Below are 23,019 nucleotides of genomic sequence, written 5' to 3' on the forward strand. Positions count from 1 at the left end.
ATATCATCATTTTTCTACAGGACCATCTTGCTTTCATCCACCAAGAAAAGTCAAAAGGGATGACATTATATACGTATAACTGAAATAACTTGACATGAGTTTTGAGCTAGGCAACTAAAAAATCATTGGAATCAAGAGTCTAATTGGAGTATTCTTTCCAGTTGGCAGGTCTCTCTAACTTTTGGGCGTCAAAATATTGTCTACCACAAGCGTATCCTCTAAATGTGAAATCGCTCTTGGCTTCACATTCACAATTTCTTTCAGCGTGAAGATCAGCATCGATAGGACAGTTATGATATGGAGGGTGATAGTATCCGATATCATTAAAGTAGTGGATAGCGCTTCTTGGTAGGAAGAGAGCAGCAGCAATGGAGTGCACTGGCGCATCACCCCATCTTTCATAAAAGAAGTTTCCTGACTTGTCCAAGTATTCAAAGTAAGCTTTATATTGTGGGGATCTCCATAGATTCAAAGAAGCGATTTCGAAGTTAGACCAGAAGTGACACAAGTTGTAAGTTTCTAGGTCGTCCTCACTAATGAATTTTGACAAATTATCTTCGACTATGTAGTCCTTGTGACCCTTCAAGAAGTCTTTAGTAGTTTTCCACAAAGTCTTGATAGTAGCTTCATATTCGTGGATAGTAATAGTGAAACCGTAAGCCTTTTGGTTATCTTGCATATATTGGAATGGATCGTATGGAATATCACAGGTAATCCTGGTGTCAGGTTCAACTCTCCAGTACCAGTCGTAATCATCCAATAGTGGGTGTCTCCAGAAGAAACCAGATTGGTAACGGCACATATGTCTATAGGACTCGGAATCACCGTAAATGACATTGTTGTCGGCCAACTTCTTTCTTCCTGCGGCAGCCTCGTCCAAGTCAACCCATTCAGGGTAGCTCCATTGTTCTTCTGGAATTAGACCGAACGATACTGGACCGGAACACAAACTTTTCACAGTGTTCTTAAACTCATCGGAGAATTCGACCTCGTTTAGGAAAACCCATGGGTAGTTGTACTTGTGGTTGAATCTGGATTCCATCTTCTTGATGGAGCCAATCAGACCTTGCAAGTTGCTGTTTCTGGCTAAGGTGACAAAAGCAGCCTTAGGCTTACTTCCGACCTTGGCGAAAGTAGGCTTCAAGAAATCCATCAAGGACATCTCAACAGGCTTACCTGCAGCATCAACAGCAGCCTCCTCAAGAGCTTTGCTCCCCTCGGTCTCCTCATTAGGATCCTTCTTCTCACCAGCAGCAGCAGCCTTCTCGGCCTTCTTACGTGTCTCCTCGGCCTCCTTGTCAAGAGTAGTCAAATTGTCAGAGACTAGCTCATCGATCTCCTCATCAGTGGCAGAACTACCATACCCCATACCGAAACTACCAACATTGACAACCCGGAACGGAGTAGGAACGTACGCCGCAGTAGACTTGTGACTATTCAAAAGTGCCAGCAGGATAACCAAACTGATCACAGAAAACACTAACGTCCTGATCAGCCTCCTCGACAGAAAGATAGCCATGATTGTGTGTGTGTGTGTGAGTGTTTGAGTGTTTGAGTGTTTGAATGTATTATATATGTGAAATTTTTAATCCTTTATCAAATAAAATATTTCATTATTCCTCTTATCATCAAATAAACCAAAAAATATATATATAGAATTACAACAAACGTCGACGTGTCAATGAGCGAGAACATCCTCAAACGTCCCATCTCTCTCTATCTTCTTATTCTTCAGTAGCTGCTACACAGAACACTCCGCACAAAACGAACAAAGAGAAAACGCATCTGTTTTTTTTTTGTGCCCTCTGTGCTTAACTTACGCCACTTCTTGTGCAGGCTGTTCTGTGCTCTTTTTTCTTTCTTTTAAAAACAGTGGTGGTGTGGCCGACTTTTTTTATTCGTACATGGTGATTTATATGCTTTTGAAATAAGAGACTTACATGTATCATACTGTACGCTATCAAGGTGTGATGTTTATTTCGTGTATGCGTATGTTGTGTTATACGTACTATCACGTTTTATTCCCGTAATATAGTATATTACAATGTACGTATCTGCACGTTACCATTCGTATATTATGTTTGAATTCCGGGTAATTAATTAATTCTGGGTAAATTATTTTTTCTTTGATTTTCGGTTTAGACTGCCGGGAGGGATTAGGGAAGATCGGATCTCTTTTTGATGGTTATTGCTTCGGCGGCTAAAAAAATCGTAATATTCCTGTTTTAAGTTAAACAACGATTTGTTTTTAAGTTAAACAACGATCAAATACCCGCGTTTTTAGGTTGATTTTTGTATTATAACATGTCGGACAGAATTGGTTTGAAGAGTGCTAAAGGTAGCAGTACGTCAGGGTACGTGCAGAGATCACTGGCACATACCGGGGACAGAGCTGATAGAGATGGTACCGCTAGTGTTCGGTTGAAGAATTACGAGCTCCGGAAAGCCGTGAACAAGAAGAAACATAAGGAGGCCAGTGGGGTCGGTGCAGGAGCCGATGGCCACGGGAAGCAGAGCACTTTGCTGGGGAAGGCCCTGCTCGATCACGAGCGCAAGCGTGAGATTGAGGTGCGAGTGAGCGAGCTACTGGATGAACTCGAAGGCAAACAGGATGAGGATCCCGAAAAATGGACAGATGAGGCGATAGAACAAGAGTGTAAGCTGCTACGCGACAGGCTAACCAAAGAACAGCAGGAACAAAAACGATACGCGGAGACGTATACACCTAGGAATAAAAGGGTACTGGATGGTAAATCAGCCGAAAAAGACCCATAATGAAATCGATTGAAGTTCATACGAATATGTAGTTGAACCCAGGAAATGTGTGCACGTGACTTTGTATTGTACTATGTCACCCGGATGTATAGTGCCTCATTATCGTTACCTGGGTATCTTAGGAAGGGATTTCTGCGGTGGTTACTTTACAAAAAAAAGAGTAAAGCGTGGAACGATTTCAAGTAGTACATAGGGAAGAACGGAGGGGGAGGCTCGTGCTGCTTCGCATTTTTTCGCTGATATTCATAAACTCTCCCTCAGATTCTCTAATCTCATTTGGTTATTTTTTGTGTTTTTCATTCTAATCTCTCCACTGTAATTAGTGGAGTTAGCTCCATGTAGATTATAGGTCACAAACGTAAAAAAAAAAAAAGAATCAATTAGAGATAACCCTAAAGGGGAGAGCAGCAGGTGGGTGCGTACTCTTATATTCTTTTAGAGATTTAGGTTACTTTCCTGGGTAATTCATGGGAAGAAGGAGGGGTCCTGTTTTTTTTACCGTTCTAACTCAAGAAAGCGAAAAGTAAATAAAATCCTATAACGAGATTCATAATATTATAAGATTCAATCAAGTTAAGGAGAAAATAAAAGGACTATTGTAAAAGGTTTGCTATTATAAACAAGTTTAGTGTTATTCAAGAGGTCAGGACTATATTAATAGGGATTTTGATATAGTTTTGTTCTTAAATAACTTGAAATAGGTATTTTTTAAATGATTCGTGAAGGAGGGGAGCGTATATCACTCCTCAGAGGTGGGAAAAGAAGGGGAAATGGACGAGGGTGGAGATCCTTTTCTATGACAATTTTTCTCTTTCTAGTTGTTGTCTCTTTCTATAATCTCGGTACAATTGTGGGTAATTCGAATTCGAAAAATAAGAACCATAAGAAAAATGTGATCTTTTTTGTAACTGATGGTATGGGGCCGGCCTCTCTCTCATTGACAAGATCATATAGACAGTATGTTGAGCAATTGGAGATAGATGATATTTTAGAGTTAGATAAGCATCTCATTGGTAGTTCGAGAACCAGGTCAGCAAACTCGTTGGTGACTGACTCCTCTGCTGGTGCAACTGCTTTTGCTTGTGCTATGAAAACTTACAACAGTGGTACTGGAGTGGGTCCAGATAAGTCACCATGTGGTACCCTCTTAGAAGCAGCAAAATTGAAAGGTTACATGACTGGTCTAGTTGTAACCACTCGTATTACTGATGCTACACCTGCATCATTTAGTTCCCATGTAGATTACAGATTCCAAGAAGATCAAATTGCGGAACACCAAATGGGTGAATACCCACTTGGTAGAATGGTCGATCTGATGATGGGAGGTGGTAGGACACATTTTTATCCAAGTGGTCTAGAAGATCCCCGTTACGGTAACCGTGGCTTACGTCAAGACGACAGAAATCTTATCCAGGAGGCAATTGATAATGGATGGCAATATGCTGGTAATCGTGAAGATTTTGATCAATTACAAATGGGTAAGAACATCTCTTTGCCATTGTTGGGATTGTTCGCTGATTTCGACATTCCCTTCGATATTGATCGCTCTGATTCAGAATACCCATCTCTGGAAGAGCAAACCATCACTGCTCTTACCGCTCTTGATGATGCTACGAAACATTCCAAAGAAGGTTTCTTTATTATGATTGAAGGTTCCAGGATTGATCATGCAGGTCATCAAAACGATCCTGCTGCTCAGGTAAGAGAGGTTCTTGCATTTGATAAAGCTTTCCAAGCAGCACTGGATTTTGCTAAAAACTCCGATACTGAGACTATCATAATTTCAACTTCAGATCATGAAACTGGTGGTCTAGTTACTTCAAGACAAGTGACTGTTAGTTACCCAGAATATGTATGGTACCCAGAAGTGTTATTTAACGCTAAACATTCTGGTGAGTATTTGAAAAAGCTAATTGTTAATTACAACAAGGAAGACAAAAGGGACTTTATCCGAAAGGAGATTCTTGAAAACCAACTTAATATTGGGGATTATTCCGACGAAGAGGTAGATATGTTGGTGAATATGACTGACATGGAAGAAATAGGCTATAAATTAAATGATATGGTTTCCTTCCGCGCCCAAATTGGTTGGACTACCCATGGTCATAGTGCAGTTGATGTTAATATATATGCATATTCTAATAGACGTAAGTCCTGGTTTGAGATCTTGGACCATTTGCAAGGCAACCATGAGAATATCGAAATAGGGAAATTCATGCGTGATTATATGAAGCTGGACTTAGAAGAAGTGACAAAACGTATCAAGGATACCGACCATTCCCCTAGAAAGAAGGACACACAACAGTTGGATGCCTATCACCATTTAGCATTTCAATGATAGGTTATACTGAATTTATTAGGTTATATTCCTTGGGCATTATACTCTATATACAAATGAAGGATGTTATTCTAGATAAAAATTGTAATCATCATATAGTCATTGGGAGCAATTGATAGATAATTGGTTTATTATGGTTCTTTTGATTATACATGGCAATATCATTACTATTAGCTGAGGAAATCATCCATTGTAAATTTGCTGGAAACCAGGAATATGCACTTACATATACCATCAGATAAATGTGACAGAAATTTAGCTTTTCTATATGATAAAACTTATAGCAAAGAAAAACCTGTATTTGGTAATAAATATATTAGGATAGAGAATCTGGATATCAAATTATGTCATTTGTTTATAATTAAACTAATTTCTCTATTCGTAAACTTTGATAGACAGTTTTTTTAGACCGAATTGGTTGGTGTGGTGATTGGACTGAAATATATCGTCTTGGCACATTAATTATAATACCCTAGCTAAATAAGAAGAATTTTAAAGAGAGTAGTCTGAGATATTTGAAATAAAAATAACTTTGTATTAGTTATACAATCCTTTAACAAACTGCATCATTGAATCCGTAGTTTCCTGTACAGATTGTAAAAAGAAAAGAAGTAGAGTATATTATTGTAAAAGAATAATTCAGTTGCTATAGTTCGAGCTGTTGAAAGTCAGAAAAAGCAGCGGTAGGAATTTTTTAAAATAGGAATATTATTAAATGTTATAACAAAGATTTTAAAGAAAAAGCAGAAATAAGAATAATGTTTTCCTTATAGTATAAACGTTCTGTCAATTAAACGTTCGCTGTATCGTTTTATAGGAAAACCTTTTCCGTATTATATCTGAGAAACGGTATAGTTCTTAATTCAAATTGTAAACAATATGTTCATTCCGTTCAAAGAATAAGAATATAATTCAGAAATAAGGCATTATTTCAAATATAATTCGTGGTCATTAAGGGGCAATGAGCTATATCATTGCATAGGGAAGGCTAACTATATCACGCAGATCCCAGTGTATAAAAGCAAATTTCTCTGATTCCATTTTTCTTAGGTACCAGTTGTGCCTTCACTTACGAGGAGAAATGACTGATCGATGACATATTGTGCACCTTCCGATTTTGTTTATTTTTTAACTGTAGCAGTTTTTGTAATCATGTTCTATTCAAGGTCTCTTTAGAAACACGTCTATAACTCTATACCTGATACCATTTGGATGTAACGTGCACTTTGACTCTGTAGTGGTGTCAGAATATACACTATTCTCTGTAGAAGTGCGGAACACGTCACAACTCAGCACGCTAGAACAATTACTGCTCATATCGCTGTGAGAGGATTCGTCGCTATCAATTAGCTGTTCGCTACTGCTTTGTGCATTACTAACACGACAGTCAGTGTGAGGTCCATGCCCTGTAACACACGGCTCACCCCGACCCAGTATTCTTGCTCTCTCTTGCTCCTGTGCTTCTTCTTCTTCAGTGGTCTCCGTATACACTGGTTCTTGTAGCTCCTGCTCCTGCAGCTCTTTGTAGTACCCTAAATTGTTCAAATACCGGCTGTATATGACTATCTGTTGTCTCTTAGCGATGTCATCCGATAGTCTCAATGAATTGAGTTGTGCTGGCGTAGGTCTATCCAGTGTCATGGTTTATATGTTAGTGTTTTATAGAAAATGATTTTAGTAGCAACACGTTAATGGGTTTTGATTCCCTTTTTTTTTTTAATTGTCTTACTTGATTTGTAATCTTATCAAGTTTGGAAGAAAAAAAATTTTCCCTTTATTCTTTAGTTTGTATACGAGTATTAAAAAAAAGTTAATTTTTTTTTTAATTGTAATAATGATCTTAGTTTAGTTTTTTTTTATTATTTTTTAATCAAATCTAATTATAGAACGATTTACAAGTTTGTACTTCTGTAGTAGTTATTTTTTTTTTTTTAAATAATAATATCCATAAAGAATTTTCAATTCCATTTTTATATATCAATTATATTACTATATTTATATATTTATTCTATTTATTATAATTTTTACATTTATATTTATATTTAATTTCATTTAATTGCATTGTGAATTAAATTTATTAATTAATTTAACTTAATAAAGGCTCTCCCCCACGATAGTCACAATATCTTTTATCGCAATTAATAAATTTTAAACAAAGGACTCGACACTCTCGAACTATCTTCAAAGACTTCTCTCTCTCTCTCTGCGTATTTTCTCTAACCCAGTCCTACTTTTTTTTTTCCTTTTTTCCTATATAAATACGTCAACTTTACAACACCCCCTCGCTACGGTGTTTTTCTAGCCCTCACAAGGGCCCATAGCTGTACCTGTAATTAGCTGTTTTCCTCCCTTTGTCTTCAAATGATTTACCCTGTTTTTGAGTGACATCATAGCTACACCACTATGAATGAACTCCCTAATCACCGAGTTGCGTCCGATAGGAAGAACAATGGGAGATGGCATCGTACACACATACGTCTCTACGTCTCTACGTCTCTACGTCTGATCCCCCAGATTCACGATCTTAACGGAGCTAGGAGAAAAACAACTAGAATTACTCGTACAGAGTGAAAAGGTGCAAATCCCTTCCCTCCATCGAACTTATCGGTTTTCAAAAACAAAATGCCAACTTCGAACGAACCCGATATACCGGCCCTCTTAACCAAAAGACTTCCGTACGTCTTGTAAGTGCACATGTACATACGTTTGTACGTGGGAAGAAAAAAAAAAAAAGAGGTGCGCAAATTTTTTTAGTAAGTGGCTGTAGTGGGAGAGAACGTTCTCTGAACAATGGGGAGAGAGCAGGATTTTCTTATTACCGAAATCAGACGTCACCTTTGCTATAACTTATCTCATTCTTTCGTCTTTTTCCTTCTTTTCTTTTTTACTGATGTGGCTTTATTTTTTTAGAACAATGGAACAATGGAAGAACAATGGGCCTCCTTTTTTTTCTTCTCAACCCGATAGAATTCGCTACACAGAACAGAGCGCAGATACAAATTAAACATACAAAAGAGCAGAGAACAACTGGGCACAGAACAACTGGGCAGAGAGCGTAGAACGCTCCGTACACCTCTCGCATGAAACAATAGATCTTTTCCAATATTCCCATTGTTCCCTCTCATGGTATCTTGGAAAAGACAGCCAACCTTTCGTCCGATAAAAGTTGTACGGCTTGCTATGGGAATTACCAAATAGAGACAAGAAAGAAAGAAAAAAAAAACAGAGACATCTCGTGGTGACGTATCGATTACAACAATGGAAATACTCTTACATAAAGATAAAATCCAAACTGGGGAATTAACAGTATTAGTAACCATTGATGATGTCAGCAAGATAACGGTGATGTAATCGTTATACCATTGTTATCTACCACTTGGCCATTGTCTTTTTACCGGGCGAAAAAGCGCGGGGGGGTCTGGTTTGTAATCAAAAGGATTACAAATATTCCTTGTTCATGGCTGGATTGGAATGTCTCTGATAAAAATATTACTAAGATGAAATAGGAGGTATGAGCAAAAAAAAAAAAAACTAGTAAATAAATTAAGCGTAAAAATATGTAAATCTAGATAGTGATTGCGTCATGAATAGGGCAGAAGTTTCTATGTTCTGTGGTGCCTGTACTTTTCCTTTTCTTCTTGAACCAGCTCCGTATACAATCGTAATGGTACATGCAGAGACACTCGAGACGCCCTACTTTTTCACCAGGGAGCATCTCCTCGAAACATATCGGACATTCTTGAAACTCTTGTTCTTTGTCGCTCGTCGTAGGTACTTTATATACGAGCATGCGGTTTTGGAGTGTGGGGCACCGCAGCGAATGGTGCTCGGTTTCCTCGGGCACTTCTTCATTCTCATCATGGCTTCTATCGGTCGTATGGTGCTGTTGGGTTTCTTCAGCTATATTAATACATTCTATAACGTGAGCCTCTCTTTCAGGTTCAGTGCTAAAAGTCCTCAGGTCGAAGTTGCAGATAGGACAATGTTCGGATTCGGATTCATCTTGTTCCTGTTCTATTGCTCTTCTTTCTTCCGCTTCTTCTGGGCTGTTATTACTATTGTCATTACTGGTATTAGTACTGGTATTATTACTGGTATTATTTTCTTCTTGGCATTGGATCTCCTCGTAATGGTATTTCGAAGATATGAGGTCCTGGCTCCGTAAAATCTGGAAACAGGCATCGCAAGTCCGATACGGGGGGTATTCCCAATAATACTCTGGGTTCTTCACGATTTTCACTTGCCTAGTATCGTATAATGCGAAATTAGCACTGCATTTCTGGCAAAATATATTCCCACAGCACCGACAATGGTGTCGCCTCGATAAAAACGTAAATTTCTCTTGACATCTATCACAAATCTGTGAGTCCTCATCGGGTTTCCAGACAGCTTCTTGGTTAATGAACGAATCTCTTCTAGACATCTGGATTTACTTGTTCTTAAGGAAACCTAACTAAAAAAATTTAAAAAACAATAATGAAGAAACAATAGAGAATCTTCAATTATGCTTTACCTATATAAATTGTTGTAATTTTTATTATCAGCTAATAACTGCTTACTTTTTTTATTTTAATTTTTTTAAAATACAGTTAATTCTATAAGTTTAATCGCAATATTAGATTGATACCACTGGCTCTGTTTTAACCTATATCTTTTCTCTCTAATTCGAATAGTAGCTATTTTCTATGGTCAACAGTAATTAAAAGACAAGAAAGTCTCGATGTTATTTTGCTTTTGATAATATCCTGGTCCCTTAATACCCTTAAATACTATTAGCTGTCTTTATGTACTTCTTAAAAAAGCTTGATATCGTGAAATTAAATAAAATACTATTCAAATGTCATCACCTTCAGAAAAGAACTTGAGTTTCCGATGCCCTCCCCTTCATATCGCATCACTGATCCTGGGCCTAAGGCCCTCCCAGCTACGGAGTTAGGCCTCGCTTTCAATTTTCAGGCCGCATCAGAAAATTTTCTAGAAGTCACATGGTTGATTTCGTATCTTGAAATATGGTTTGATATTTCTACTTTATACATCACCGTATCTTGTAGATAGATTGGTCTTTATCCTCAGTTTTGTCAGGAGATCATCCCATTTCAACAGAGACTTGACTATGTGGTGTTGTTCTAATAGTTCTTGGACTTTTATAAAGTGGACACAGTTCAATAGTAGGTGGTTCTTTACGGGAACAGCTTGACCTGGTTTCTGTTTGAAATCGAATCCGCTAATTACGTACAAGTATTTTATCCTTTTCTTTCTATGTCTTTTGTTATAGCTTTTGATGATATCTCTGACATCTGTTCCAGTTGTGTGATCTATTGTCTCGAGCATTTTGAATCCAATAGGTATCACTTTGTCCGAATATATTTCGATATTGCTAAACTTGTTTTTGTAGAAGTCTACATCTGTTATTACCTGTTTTCTGCCAAATTTGTCTTCATAGTAACTTGGATAACGTGGAGTTCTCATCGTTTGTTCTATCGAATATAATTCCCGTGTATATAGAGGTTCATTAAGACCATTAGAAATCGTATAATTTACAAGCTTCCTGTTTCGTGGAAAGTACTTTTTAAGTCTAAGTGGCTTGCATCCATCAATTACTGTATATCCCAGCATAAACCAGTGTTGTTTTGTACGCAAGGGCAAGACATCATTTTTCCAGTACAACGGCTCATTTTGTTTCCCTATTTTAATTGTAGTAAAAGGCTTCGATGAATCTCTAAATATCTCACTCTTTTTTAGAGTTCCAGGAGACCTGAAATTGTTCGACCTTCTTATTTCAGCAAAACTCTTAGGGAGTAATATGTTTTTGAAGGCAATTGTTTTCATAAGCTCATTATTGTTTGTAGTGTTGCATTTGAAGGATTCCATAACTCTTCTAAAATATAGTGAGCTCCTGTGATGCCTGGATCTAGAAATTACGGAGTTTTCAGCAGACTCAAAATATCTGTAATATAAATTAGGGATATATCGAGGAGAAACATCTCGCAACTGCTTTCTATTTATATCTATGCTAACAACATATTGAAACCACTGCGTCACATTCAATCGTAAATCTTTAAGTGGCTCAAAAATATGTATAGCTTCATCAATATCAAACTTTGCTACAATATCAGTTTTACCGATGTGTACGACAGGATCAATAGTGTAGATCTTATTGATTTCGTCGTTAGTAGTTAATTCTATCCAGAAATATGGTTCCAATAGATCTGAATCAAAAAGATTAGGGACTTTTCCGATATCATTGGCAGCTAATTTGATAATATTCCGAGGTGAAATATCGAAATTGTGGAGAGGTAAAGCAAAACATATAGTGATATTGGCAATTAGTTCCTCAGGAATCAAATCTCTAAGTAATGTAGCAAAGAAAAGAGTCAAAAGGTCTCTATTGGCCATTTTCTTTCTAGCAAGATCCCTAACTTGTTCGATATCACTAATTGGGTTTGGCCTTCTTCCATAATACAATTCCTGGTGTTCAAGAACGGACCGATAGGTTCTCTGGAAATTTTTAGTATCCTTAAGTTGATTGAGAAAATGCAAGCGATAAAAATTCTGTCTATAACCGTTACTATTAACTTTATAATGGCCTCGAAACCACATTACGAGACCAGATAGTAATGTTCTTATTGAATCAATTCGCTTGTCACTATTATCTTCTGACCATTTGCGGAACTTTTTTTGTATGAGTTTTGGTACGGACCTCTTCAATCTTCTCCTCAGCCGTTCATCATCCATCCATCCTACTCTTCTAATGAAATCATTTATCAGAATCGGCATTGATGCAATATGCAGTCCATATTTTAATTTATGATAATAGCTCTCTTTCTTTCTTATTCTAGACCCTGATGTTCTATCTTTCTGATATTGAACACGAACTGATTTACTGAGGTCAACATCTTCCCAGTTAATATCACTGTCATCTTCAGATTCCACATCCTCAGTAGGTAGCTCAATATCAGATTCATCACTTGAGCTTTCACCATCGTAAAAGAACAATGCATCATTATCCTCTAGCTTGATCCGTTTATACTGAAATTCATCATCTTCCTGAAAGCCATGCTTCGACATTTCAGACTTACTGTAATCATATCAATAAATCATATCACGTCAACTTTTCAACTGTAAATGCATGGAAGTAAGAGTTCTGTTTAATAATTAAGGTATTTTTTTTTTTTATGTTTAGTTAAGAAAAGGATACCTTTTTAAGCTTTAACTGCGTAACGACTCATAATAAATATTGATATAAGATAAATATACAAATTGAAGTTATATATTAACCATGATTAACCTTATCTACACGACTACGTAATTTTTTATGTACTTCAACCCAATGTTGCCATTTAACAGAGGGCTTCTTGTCAACGTCGACTACATTTACTTTTACAGTGTCAGGGTCCAAAATACTCCATTCGATAAAACAAGTGACATCTCTTAAAGTCATATTTAACAGTAGAGCGTTCGTAACATCATTTACTGTATTTACTGTTGCCAATGGTGTCTCACGCTCCAGCGTCTCTTGCAAGCTATATAGTACTCGAAGGACATTGTTATCCTGTTCAAAATATGACTCGAGCGTCCTCGTAAAGGCTTCAGGGTAATCGATGCCTGTAAAACTTAGGATTTCCACTATCTGATGCGGATACTTCACAACTAGCGAGTAACAGTAAGGTATATTTCTTCCCTTCATTAGGTTATGTGTGCAATTTCTACAAAATTCTGGGTCCCGATGTAGCCATTTCGGCTTGATCTCCAGCACGATATTTGCGTGGGAGTCATCGCAGTATACTTTCGTGAAATGGTCATCGAACTTCGGTACAGAGCCATAGACGTTCTCTGGCCTCAGATTCAGCATCTTAAATGCCACTACAGCAGAATCATCGAAATCAGGCACACGTTCCCGCAAAACCGTGCCAACTTCCTCCAGTTTCAAAGTGACTAGTTCCATTTCAGCCAGTAAGCCAGCTAATAAAGGTGCCACAACCTCCCGGATATACCTATAGTTGTCAATCGTAAGCTCATTGTTACGCTTAAGAGAACTATAGCGTACACAACACCGGTACAGTTCCTTCCTTATACCCACCGGTCTTAGCAGCACATTAGCACCACCAGATCCTATAATCTCCATTATCTAGAACCACCGAATACGATTACATCAATAGCTGCTGCTGCCATACAATGACCAAACAATATTCAGTAATATACTGCTTTTTGTCAGTTAGTATCGAGGGTTTATGTAGTGATTTGAGAAATCTATCAATGATTATGAGGTATTTTTATGTTCCTGCTATAGACTAATTTAAACAATGACGTCTTTTCAGAGAAAATGCCGTAGCAACGGCGCCATGACCAGTGAAAATTTTTTTTTTTTCACTTTGCCAAAAATTCAGCGATGAGCTTCAAATAGTGTTAAAGACAATACATATTGCAATTGGATTTATTTTTAAATTGAATTCATGTTTGTATGTGTATTTGGTAGCTGTCTATACTATTAAAGTAAGTAATTAAGTTAAATAATAAGAAATGTCTGCTAACGATAAGTTACCTGAAATTTTACAGGATGCTGTTTTGAAGGCCTCTGTGCCTGTTCCTGATGACTTTGTTGAGGTTAAAGGTATTGATTACTCTAAGGAGAATGCCACTGATATGAGAGCCTCTGACCTTGTCAATTCCATGAAGACTATGGGTTTCCAGGCTAGTTCTTTGGGTAAGGCATGTGAAATTATCGACGACATGAGATCATGGAGAGGTAAGCACATCGATGAGCTTGAAGAACACGACAGAAAGGGTCAATTCGATGAGGACGGATTCCAAAAGACTACAGTATTTATGGGTTACACTTCTAACTTGATCAGTTCTGGTCTTCGTGAGACTCTAAGGTACCTTGTTCAGCACAAGATGGTCGACGCTTTGGTCGCTTCGGCTGGTGGTATCGAAGAAGATATCATTAAATGTCTTGCTCCAACCTATCTTGGTGAATTCTCCCTTCAAGGTAAGGCTCTACGTGACCAAGGTATGAACCGTATTGGTAATCTATTGGTTCCAAACGACAACTATTGTAGATTCGAAGAGTGGATTGTTCCAATCTTTGACAAAATGTTGGAAGAACAAGAAGAGTACGTCGAGAAGCACGGAAAGGACTGTCTAGATGCAAACACCGATGTCGACTCTCCAATCTGGACACCATCTAAAGTTATTGACCGTCTAGGTAAGGAAATTAACGATGAGTCCTCTGTTCTATACTGGGCCCATAAGAATAAGATCCCAATCTTCTGTCCAGCTATTACTGATGGTTCCATCGGTGACATGTTGTTCTTCCACACCTTCAAGGCCTCTCCAAAGCAACTAAGAGTTGATATTGTCGCTGATATCAGAAAGATCAACTCCATGTCCATGGAAGCTTCCAGAGCTGGTATGATTATCTTGGGTGGTGGTTTGATTAAGCACCATATCGCTAACGCTTGCTTGATGAGAAATGGTGCAGACTATGCTGTCTACATCAACACTGGTCAAGAATTCGACGGTTCTGATGCTGGTGCTAGACCCGACGAAGCCGTCTCCTGGGGTAAGATCAAGGCCGAAGCTAAGTCTGTGAAAATCTATGCTGATGTTACCATCGTTTTCCCACTTATTGTGGCTGCCACATTTGCCAGCGGTAAGTCTCTACCAAAAAAATAAAATGAATATTAATATCCATACAACACCCTTTCCCTTACTCCACACCCGAAATCACTATCATTAGATAAATACCGGCTTGTGAGAGGACTAATATCACAACAATTCATCCACTTATTATTTTTTATGAAGCCTACGAAACGAAACTATAAACTGTAAGAAACAAAACATGCACCAACTATAAACACCTATTCTCCATATACAATTACAAAAACGGTGGCTTAGATGAGCCATCTAAGTCTCCTAATAGATAGACTATCATCCCCAACCTAAAAAATCCAACCCTTTTTTTTTATGATTTTTTTGATATAGCTAAGAAATGTCTGTAACTTTTTATTTAAACTAGTCTTGTGGGACTAAATCTCATCCTCAAATGATCTTTATGTAACGACTAACATGACAAACAGCAAACTTTTTAATATCTATCTTGCCTATCTTCCATATGCCAATATTCGATTTGTATGTATTTTTTCTTGAACAGCTGCCTGACCGAAATCCCAGCCAAAAAGAGCTAAAGTTAACCTAAGCTGAAGAGATGATAACATTGACCTGGGGGATTTCATTAGTGACTATAAGCTGATATATTTGTAATTAGTTTGAAAGTATTTGGAATACTTTTTTATGAATCTCTTTCTTTGAAAAGAAGGCTTATAGTTGTGCTACTGTTTAGTGAGAAAAGGATAGAACATAAATGAATCCAGTGTCAGGGCTAATTAGGCATTCAATTGGCAGTGGACGGCTCAGTATACTTGCTAGGCGTCAGATACTATTAAGTGGTATAAGATTTCAGTCTACCTCAGATATAAAGACATATATACCTAAACCTACGGTAAAAGTTAAACGTCCGAAGACCAAAGAGGAGTTAGCTAGGGAGAAACATGAAAAGGCTCTACAATCACCGTACCGTTTAGTTAGATGGGCTGCAGTTGCAGGTTCCGAGAAGTTCCAAAAGGGTATGACCAAGTACATGATTGGGATTTATGCGGTGTTCCTGATATACGGTGTATACTTCTCCAAAAAATTATTTCAGAAGGAGAAAGAACTGGAGAAACTGGAGGAGAAGGCCAAAACCTCTGGTATTAATGAATACGAGTCCCTAAAGATCAAGGAATATAGGGGCAAACTGAGAAGACGAGATGAATTGAAATTGGAACAATATGAAAAACTGAAAGAGGAAGGTGTTACCAACTTTGACGAAATCGTTCTAGAAAATAATGACCAAAATAGACTTAATGAAAGTATTATCCCCGCTCATGACACTACTGAGTTCTACGATCATAAGGCTGAAGAATATGATAAAGCTATTAACAAAGAAGAAAGGGCTATCTTAATGGGAAGAAAGAGGAAATGGCAGATGAAACATTGCGAAGGTGATGTCTTGGAAGTTGCTTGCGGTACTGGGAGAAATATAAAATATATGAATCCTGATAAGATTAATTCTATCACTTTTCTTGACTCTTCAGAGAATATGTTAGAAATTGCCAATAAGAAATTTAGAGATAGATTCCCAACTTATAAGAAAGTTGCCTTTGTAAAAGGAAAAGCTGAAGATCTTGTTGATTTGGTCGGAAAGGATGAAAAACAGAAAAAGAGTACCCAATACGACACTATCATTGAATCTTTTGGGCTATGTTCTCATGAAGACCCTGTTAAAGCTTTAAAAAACTTTCAGGAGCTTCTAAAACCTGGTGGTAGGATTGTTCTTCTAGAGCATGGTAGAGGTTCCTGGAGTTTGATAAATAAGATACTGGATAAAAGAGCTAAAAGGAGAATTGAGACATGGGGTTGTCGCTGGAATCTTGACATTGGTGAGATATTAGATGACTCAGGCTTAGATGTGGTTGAGGAGCATAAATCCCATTTGGGTACTACTTGGTGTGTTGTTGCGAAGAAGAAATCCGATGTTCGTAAGAAGAAGGAAATTGGTTTCATTGAAAAGTACTTCAGTTCCGGTATAAGGGAGAAAATTAAACAAATGAATGAGGAAAATTTGAAGTCGCAAACCGATTCAAATCAAATAGATCAGAAAAACGAAGTAAAGAAGACTTCAAATGATTCATAACTGATGAATTTATATTCGAGATTGTCAATAGTCTATAAGAACACTATAGTTTGTAAATAGGAAAGTATATATTTATTAAATCATGTAAAATTTCATGCAAGTGTAAATCAATTCTAATTCTACTGGTTAGCACCTCTCATTTTCTCAACGGTAATCACATCGTTACCAATTGATTCCATTACATCTCTTTCAATCAGTGAACCAACATTTTGATATGCCATACTGGCCTCATAAGCACTAATTATTCTTTCTTGTGTTATACCAACCTCACAATAAGCCAAAGCTTTTATCACATTAGCATATCTGCAAATTGTATTCCTTATACTGCTTGAGATGGTAGGATCATTTTCATCTGAGTATATTTGCCACGATGATTCTTCTTCCAACCTTGTTATTGATACATTAGATGATGGATTAAGAGAGGTAGCACCAGTTGGACCTCTCACAGACTCACCTCCAGCTCCTGTAGAACCACCAGGTGGTGCATCTCTTGATAGATCCATTTTAGAAGTTTTCCTCAGCCAGATAAATCCATTAACACCCAACAAAACGGTAACATTACCTGGCAGATTATGTGTATGATTTTTCGACCTAACGACCAAAGAACTGGGTACTTGACAGAACATACCATCCCTCAGTTTACCATATTTCAGAGATCTAGTGTGCAAGGACGCACTACCATCCTGAAATAAAGACTGCACTTCAGCATTCAGAAGGTCACCTTCCTTCAAAAAGGATCTCATTTGAAGCTCATCACTTTCTGACTTTCTTCTCAATATACCACCTGGCAAGTTAACCGACCCTAACATCAGCACAGCATGCTGCTTACCTCCTATGTCCACCTTCCACCTTTTGCTACCAACCTCTGCAATGCGCCCAATTATGTGGTCACCAGTCTCGGGAGCATATCTACCTTTCAAAGGAATTACAGATAGCAATCTGTTCACACGGGACACTGTACCTGCAACAGACGAATATGTAAGGTTCTCCAAGAAATATGTACCATGGCCTCTCATCCACACAGGGTCATCGGTAATCAGCTCACCGGGCGTCACAATATCTGAATTTCCACCTCTCTTAGCATCACCAACATCCATTTCAACATCCTCAGTTCCAGCATTACTGTGGTCTTCACTATCGTAGGACATAGCATCATCATCCTCGAAATCATCCCCAAGCGATGAGTATTGAAACCCACCTTGTCTCTTAGTCACATTAATAACAGACGACATAGTATAGATAAATAGAAAAATTTTAAACCCTTCTTTAAAGCCCTAATCAGAAAGCAATATAAGGTAGTAGTCAAGCCAGTATTGTTATGCAATTGCTTATATTAATATCTAATAATTACTTAACGTTAGCTCTTGATTTTATATGTATAATATTAATTAGCCTTGAAAAATTTCAAATTTTTTTTTTCAGCTCATCGCCTTGTGAAAAAAAAATTGGCATAATGAATAAAAAAAATTAATGCGATGAGCTTTATATTATTTGAATTAATTTATTTTGTTTTTGGTGGTAGAACCTTATAAATTGGTCTTAAATGGATGTTTAGAGTTGCCATATTGAAGAGACAGGTCCAATTATTATATAGAGCTATGAGCAGCCAACAATTCAAGTATCAGCCACCTGTGGACAGGTCGATGAGGGTTCTTAACCGTGACTTCTTTGTCACTAGGGTCCCTCTATGTGCAGTTAAGTTTCCAGATCCACGTAGTATTAGCGAGTTTTCTAGACTATACAAAGATAGTATACTTCGTGTTCCGAGAATTCCACATGTGGTCAAGCTAGGGTTCGCTGAGGGCCATGATCCTTCTAGACAGGTCGCGTGCGATAACCAATTGGTAACGAAGGGTGTGCTTTTGAATGATGATATAGAGAAGGTTGAAGACGTTGAGAAGGTTCTCTCGGAGGAAGCAAAGAATTATTTGAAGGAGAAGAATGCTGAGGTGATTCCTTATACATATATCTTAGACTATAATTTTTGGAAAGCAGAAGAGATCCTAAGAAGTGTATTGCCAGAGGAGTTCCTTGAGGAGATCCCAACAGGGTTTACAATTACAGGACATGTTGCCCACTTGAACTTACGAAACGAATTTAAGCCATTTGACTCTCTCATTGGTCAAGTCATTCTTGATAAAAACAATAAAATTGAGTGTGTGGTAGATAAAGTAAGCTCTATTGCAACGAAGTTCAGAACTTTCCCAATGAAGGTGATAGCTGGTAAGAGTGATAACCTGGTAGTCGAGCAAAGGGAATCCGATTGTACATTCAGATTTGATTTCAGCAAAGTTTACTGGAACTCTAGATTACATACTGAGCATCAAAGGTTAGTCACGGATTATTTCAAAACAGGAGAAGTAGTATGCGATGTATTCGCTGGTGTGGGACCATTTGCTGTACCAGCGGGTAAGAAAAATGTAATCGTTCTTGCCAATGATTTAAACCCAGAGAGTTTCAAGTACTTACAAGAGAACATCCAGCTGAATAAAGTGGGTGAATGTGTCATACCATTTAATTATGATGGTGCTGAATTTATTGAGAAATCCGCAACACTGCTAGATGAGTTGAAAGAAAAGAATGATAATTGTATTAAACTACCGGTTAAGCAACCTAGAAGAAAGAAAAGAAAGGCTGGTGAGATAACGGAACAACAGACAGAGCAAAAAACTCAGCAATTTGAAGAATTGAAAATTCCAAACACTATCAGTCATTATGTGATGAACTTGCCAGATTCTGCGATCTCATTCTTAGGACATTTCAATGGTATCTTCAAGAACGCTTCCCCTACTGATTACGATATAATGCCTTATGTGCATGTCCATTGCTTTGAGAAGTACGAGAATGGTGAAGAACTATCAATGGAAGAGTTACACCAAAGAGTATACATGAGATTGATCGAATCACTAGATTGTACGAAACAAGTACTACCATTTGACTCTGTAAACTTTCATTTAGTTAGAAAAGTCTCGCCAACGAAGCCTATGTTCTGTTGCAGCTTCAGATTGCCAAGAGAGGTCGGATTCAAACACTAATACCGCTATGTAATATTCTAATTAAACATTTCAATATATAACTAGGATCACTTTGTATAATAATAATAATAATAATGAAATAAAAGGTATTGGGTCGTTACATATTATTAGCGGTTGTTCGATTTTGTGTCAAGAAATTCAAATACAATTACAACGACAATGCAATCTATATATCTATCTGCTCAAAAGAAATCTTTATAATTGCTTTCTCTTTATTCTATTGGTTTGGCTATAATATCTATAGTTACAGTAGTGGTGTTTTGAATATAAGACAAATAAACGTTATGATTACGACAACTCTGACAACTCTGGATAATAATGAATGTTCTAGGAATAGTGAAAAAAGGTATGAAAGCAACATTATAATATTTGGATCGACAGGTCTCACTGGTTCATTGATATTTGACTATTTGCTTGACCCTGGATATTATATTGACCATTCCACCAGTCTAAGACGCATAATGATGGAAGCCGTAAATGAGAGAAAAGAGAGCATTACATATAAAATGACATTTTATTGCTTTAATCGCAAGATGGGTGAGTCAGTGTCTAAATGTCTCAAGGTTCCAGGGCCTGCAAAATTCAAACCTTTTAGTTTTGCTGGATCCGAATACCACTACTCTAAAGGTACATGTATCCCGCTAGAATTAGAACAGGAGAATGAATTATACAATGACTCTGTATTCGATGGATTTTTGTACTATAAGCAAAAAACCAAAAATATTGGTGGAATTAATATAAGCGGAGAATACTTCTCCCGTGAGTATATGTATTTTATTGAGTTCATCACTGTCGATGGTAAGAGTCTTAAATTTAATTTTATATTCAATCATGTACAACTAATAGTAAAGAACTCATTCCTCTGGCCTAAATTATTGCCTGTAATCTTCTCAAAGGAAATAGAAGCAGTGGCATTTAAGGATAAGACACCCATGAAGAGGTATTTTCCCCAATTAGATACTGTAAATTTGATGCTATCAACCTTAGGTACGACCACAGCCCGCAATAAAGCAAATAACACTAAATATGATGATATCGATTACCAGCTAAATTTTGATCTAGCTAAAGCCTTTACCTGCTCTGTAGAAAAGCGTATTATAGTAGTAACAGCATTCAATAACAACGTAATCAGCGGATTCTCAAGTTATTTTAAAGCTAAACAGAAATTGGAGTATTCTTTAAAGGAGGAGTTGACTCCACCTCTACAAAAACTAACAATACTACGTCCCGGCCCACTAGTTGGACGGCACAGTGAAATCTTCCCAAATAATGGACTTATCAGTACAAGCTTGGGATTGCTCGACAGACTCTTACTCCATAAGAAGACTGTCTTACAAAACCTGGAGTGCCTAGTCGATGACCTAAGAACTGGTGGAATAACAGTCAAGGCTTCTGATCTAGTTGCCAGATTATTTTACAGAGTACCGGGCTCAAGTTTACTCGGTTATTGTATTCCAGCAAATAAAGTCGCTCATGCATTAGCCTTCTTTGCGTTGTCACATGAAGGTGCTGAACCCAATGAAATGGGTAACAGAGTTAGTATTATCTCCAGTCAAGAGATGGACTACATGTGTTGAACTACATGTCACTAGCTACACTTTTCTCCATCTAATTACCATTATTTGAAGACTTTTATATCTGCTACAATACAGGCTTACTGATGCATCGTTAACGATTGTAAGGTAGTTGGACTTGAATCAAATTAGCACTGTAACAATTCCCCTCATAGCTCAACACTGTAATTATTTACAATATATATTTACTAATTTCCATTATTTAGTCACAACGCCAAAATGCTAGCTCATCGCAAAATTTTGGCGTCCCGGCCTAAACTTGAAATTTCATAGCGAATCACTATTGACATAATTAAATAAAAGCTATAGAGAAGCTAACCCATGAGAAGAAAAGCAGCACATAACCTTCTGCATTTTAATCTTCGAGATAGTACTATTAACGGTATACGCTGCGACTTAACATTACACTACGATTCAGTCTTTTATACTAACTTTCGGACATGGAGTCGCACAGTATTATGGAGTCAAATACCGTTGAGGAACTGGAACAAGATATAGAGGCTCTTAATGCGGAGGTGAGAAAGTTAAAGGAGAAATCAGCTCAATTGCGGGCGCAATTGAAGCATCCAGAACGGTTTGTGAGGTGGGATAATAATGATGAAAGGCTGGATGAATTTCATGAACTGTTTAATGCAAACCCAGAGCTACGTGAGCTTCTATTAGGATATGAGGCAGAGAGGTCAGTTGAAGTTGTTGAAGATACATCTAAACCGCAGACTCCGAGAAAGAAGGCTAAAACTTCTCCATCGAAAAACTTAAACGACTTGCCCGAACATGAATGGGTTTTAAATACCCAGCCTTTGGTACAGCACAAATTGTTTGACAATGGAGTAAGTGACCTCATTGATACAGAAATATTGATTTCACCTTCAAAGAGAAAACAAAAGATTAAACCTAGTACTAGTAATCAGCCAGGTAGAGAAATTCTAGAGCCTATATTGCACGAAAATATTTACAGGATGTTTGGTATAAGTTATTTTCCAGTGGTAGATCCTAATGATCTAGAATACGACAAGGATAGGAAAATATTTGAGGTAAAAAGAAATATGATAGGGATAAGATTCGATATCTTCAATCAATTTAACTCAAAGTTTGAGAAACCACACTATATTTTATTAAAAAATGATTCTAAATCCAACAAGTGGAACCTGTTCAAATATACTATACCAAATTACATAGATGTTGAAGGAATATACAAAGATACAAACGGTGGGATCATCACAAACTATGACGATATATATATATTCGCAAAGCAGATTAATATCTTACTTATTCAATTGAGCCTGCGTTCTCAAATTCTTTTACAACTCGAAGAAGATAAGTTAATAGAAAAATTGGATATGGATCTTCAGGCCACAATTGTATCATTTTCAAAGAGTCACTTCAAGTTTGAACTTATATTAAAGGAGAGTTCTATTTTATCTTGCACTTTAAAGAATAATTATATTCCAAGTGAGTTAAAAACATCTATTGAAATACTACTGCATGGTCCATTGGATGAATTAGGAAAGAAGCTTGAAGGGATAGACTTCGAGGCTATGCAGTAGTTATACTTAAAATTTA

At 37.3% G+C, this 23,019-nt stretch overlaps 13 protein-coding genes across 13 annotated transcripts; 7 read left to right on the forward strand and 6 right to left on the reverse strand.

Annotated features, from left to right (window-relative positions):
* Positions 1–139: 139 nt before the first annotated feature.
* On the reverse strand, positions 140–1,519 carry KRE2 (alpha-1,2-mannosyltransferase KRE2; the record flags this gene model as incomplete). The annotated part of the gene is made up of 1 exon (XM_071054162.1): positions 140–1,519. The coding sequence occupies one exon, from the start codon at positions 1,517–1,519 to the stop codon at positions 140–142; it is 1,380 nt and encodes a 459-aa protein (XP_070910574.1).
* Positions 1,520–2,304: 785 nt separating this feature from the next.
* On the forward strand, positions 2,305–2,775 carry CWC21 (U2-type spliceosomal complex subunit CWC21; the record flags this gene model as incomplete). The annotated part of the gene is made up of 1 exon (XM_071054163.1): positions 2,305–2,775. The coding sequence occupies one exon, from the start codon at positions 2,305–2,307 to the stop codon at positions 2,773–2,775; it is 471 nt and encodes a 156-aa protein (XP_070910575.1).
* A 712-nt stretch (positions 2,776–3,487) lies between these two features.
* Positions 3,488–5,113, forward strand: PHO8 (alkaline phosphatase PHO8; the record flags this gene model as incomplete). Its single annotated transcript, XM_071054164.1, has 1 exon — positions 3,488–5,113. One exon carries the CDS (start codon positions 3,488–3,490, stop codon positions 5,111–5,113), a length of 1,626 nt encoding a protein of 541 aa, XP_070910576.1.
* Positions 5,114–6,274: 1,161 nt separating this feature from the next.
* On the reverse strand, positions 6,275–6,754 carry RNJ42_04001 (uncharacterized protein; the record flags this gene model as incomplete). Its single annotated transcript, XM_071054165.1, has 1 exon — positions 6,275–6,754. One exon carries the CDS (start codon positions 6,752–6,754, stop codon positions 6,275–6,277), a length of 480 nt encoding a protein of 159 aa, XP_070910577.1.
* Positions 6,755–8,678: 1,924 nt separating this feature from the next.
* On the reverse strand, positions 8,679–9,536 carry PIB1 (phosphatidylinositol-3-phosphate-binding ubiquitin-protein ligase; the record flags this gene model as incomplete). Its single annotated transcript, XM_071054166.1, has 1 exon — positions 8,679–9,536. One exon carries the CDS (start codon positions 9,534–9,536, stop codon positions 8,679–8,681), a length of 858 nt encoding a protein of 285 aa, XP_070910578.1.
* Positions 9,537–10,141: 605 nt separating this feature from the next.
* On the reverse strand, positions 10,142–12,181 carry RAD34 (Rad34p; the record flags this gene model as incomplete). Its single annotated transcript, XM_071054167.1, has 1 exon — positions 10,142–12,181. One exon carries the CDS (start codon positions 12,179–12,181, stop codon positions 10,142–10,144), a length of 2,040 nt encoding a protein of 679 aa, XP_070910579.1.
* Positions 12,182–12,386: 205 nt separating this feature from the next.
* Positions 12,387–13,238, reverse strand: IPK1 (inositol pentakisphosphate 2-kinase; the record flags this gene model as incomplete). The annotated part of the gene is made up of 1 exon (XM_071054168.1): positions 12,387–13,238. The coding sequence occupies one exon, from the start codon at positions 13,236–13,238 to the stop codon at positions 12,387–12,389; it is 852 nt and encodes a 283-aa protein (XP_070910580.1).
* Positions 13,239–13,633: 395 nt separating this feature from the next.
* Positions 13,634–14,788, forward strand: DYS1 (deoxyhypusine synthase; the record flags this gene model as incomplete). The annotated part of the gene is made up of 1 exon (XM_071054169.1): positions 13,634–14,788. The coding sequence occupies one exon, from the start codon at positions 13,634–13,636 to the stop codon at positions 14,786–14,788; it is 1,155 nt and encodes a 384-aa protein (XP_070910581.1).
* A 688-nt stretch (positions 14,789–15,476) lies between these two features.
* On the forward strand, positions 15,477–16,847 carry OMS1 (putative RNA methyltransferase; the record flags this gene model as incomplete). Its single annotated transcript, XM_071054170.1, has 1 exon — positions 15,477–16,847. The coding sequence occupies one exon, from the start codon at positions 15,477–15,479 to the stop codon at positions 16,845–16,847; it is 1,371 nt and encodes a 456-aa protein (XP_070910582.1).
* Positions 16,848–16,966: 119 nt separating this feature from the next.
* On the reverse strand, positions 16,967–18,079 carry RRP4 (exosome non-catalytic core subunit RRP4; the record flags this gene model as incomplete). The annotated part of the gene is made up of 1 exon (XM_071054171.1): positions 16,967–18,079. One exon carries the CDS (start codon positions 18,077–18,079, stop codon positions 16,967–16,969), a length of 1,113 nt encoding a protein of 370 aa, XP_070910583.1.
* Positions 18,080–18,394: 315 nt separating this feature from the next.
* On the forward strand, positions 18,395–19,882 carry TRM5 (tRNA (guanine) methyltransferase; the record flags this gene model as incomplete). The annotated part of the gene is made up of 1 exon (XM_071054172.1): positions 18,395–19,882. The coding sequence occupies one exon, from the start codon at positions 18,395–18,397 to the stop codon at positions 19,880–19,882; it is 1,488 nt and encodes a 495-aa protein (XP_070910584.1).
* Positions 19,883–20,166: 284 nt separating this feature from the next.
* HIM1 (Him1p) lies at positions 20,167–21,459 on the forward strand (the record flags this gene model as incomplete). The annotated part of the gene is made up of 1 exon (XM_071054173.1): positions 20,167–21,459. One exon carries the CDS (start codon positions 20,167–20,169, stop codon positions 21,457–21,459), a length of 1,293 nt encoding a protein of 430 aa, XP_070910585.1.
* Positions 21,460–21,896: 437 nt separating this feature from the next.
* MCM21 (Mcm21p) lies at positions 21,897–23,003 on the forward strand (the record flags this gene model as incomplete). The annotated part of the gene is made up of 1 exon (XM_071054174.1): positions 21,897–23,003. One exon carries the CDS (start codon positions 21,897–21,899, stop codon positions 23,001–23,003), a length of 1,107 nt encoding a protein of 368 aa, XP_070910586.1.
* Between the last annotated feature and the right edge of the window lie 16 nt (positions 23,004–23,019).

The sequence above is a fragment of the Nakaseomyces bracarensis genome (genome assembly GCF_045282275.1).
Source record: "Nakaseomyces bracarensis strain CBM3 chromosome Unknown Scaff12_0, whole genome shotgun sequence".
NCBI lineage: Eukaryota > Fungi > Ascomycota > Saccharomycetes > Saccharomycetales > Saccharomycetaceae > Nakaseomyces > Nakaseomyces bracarensis.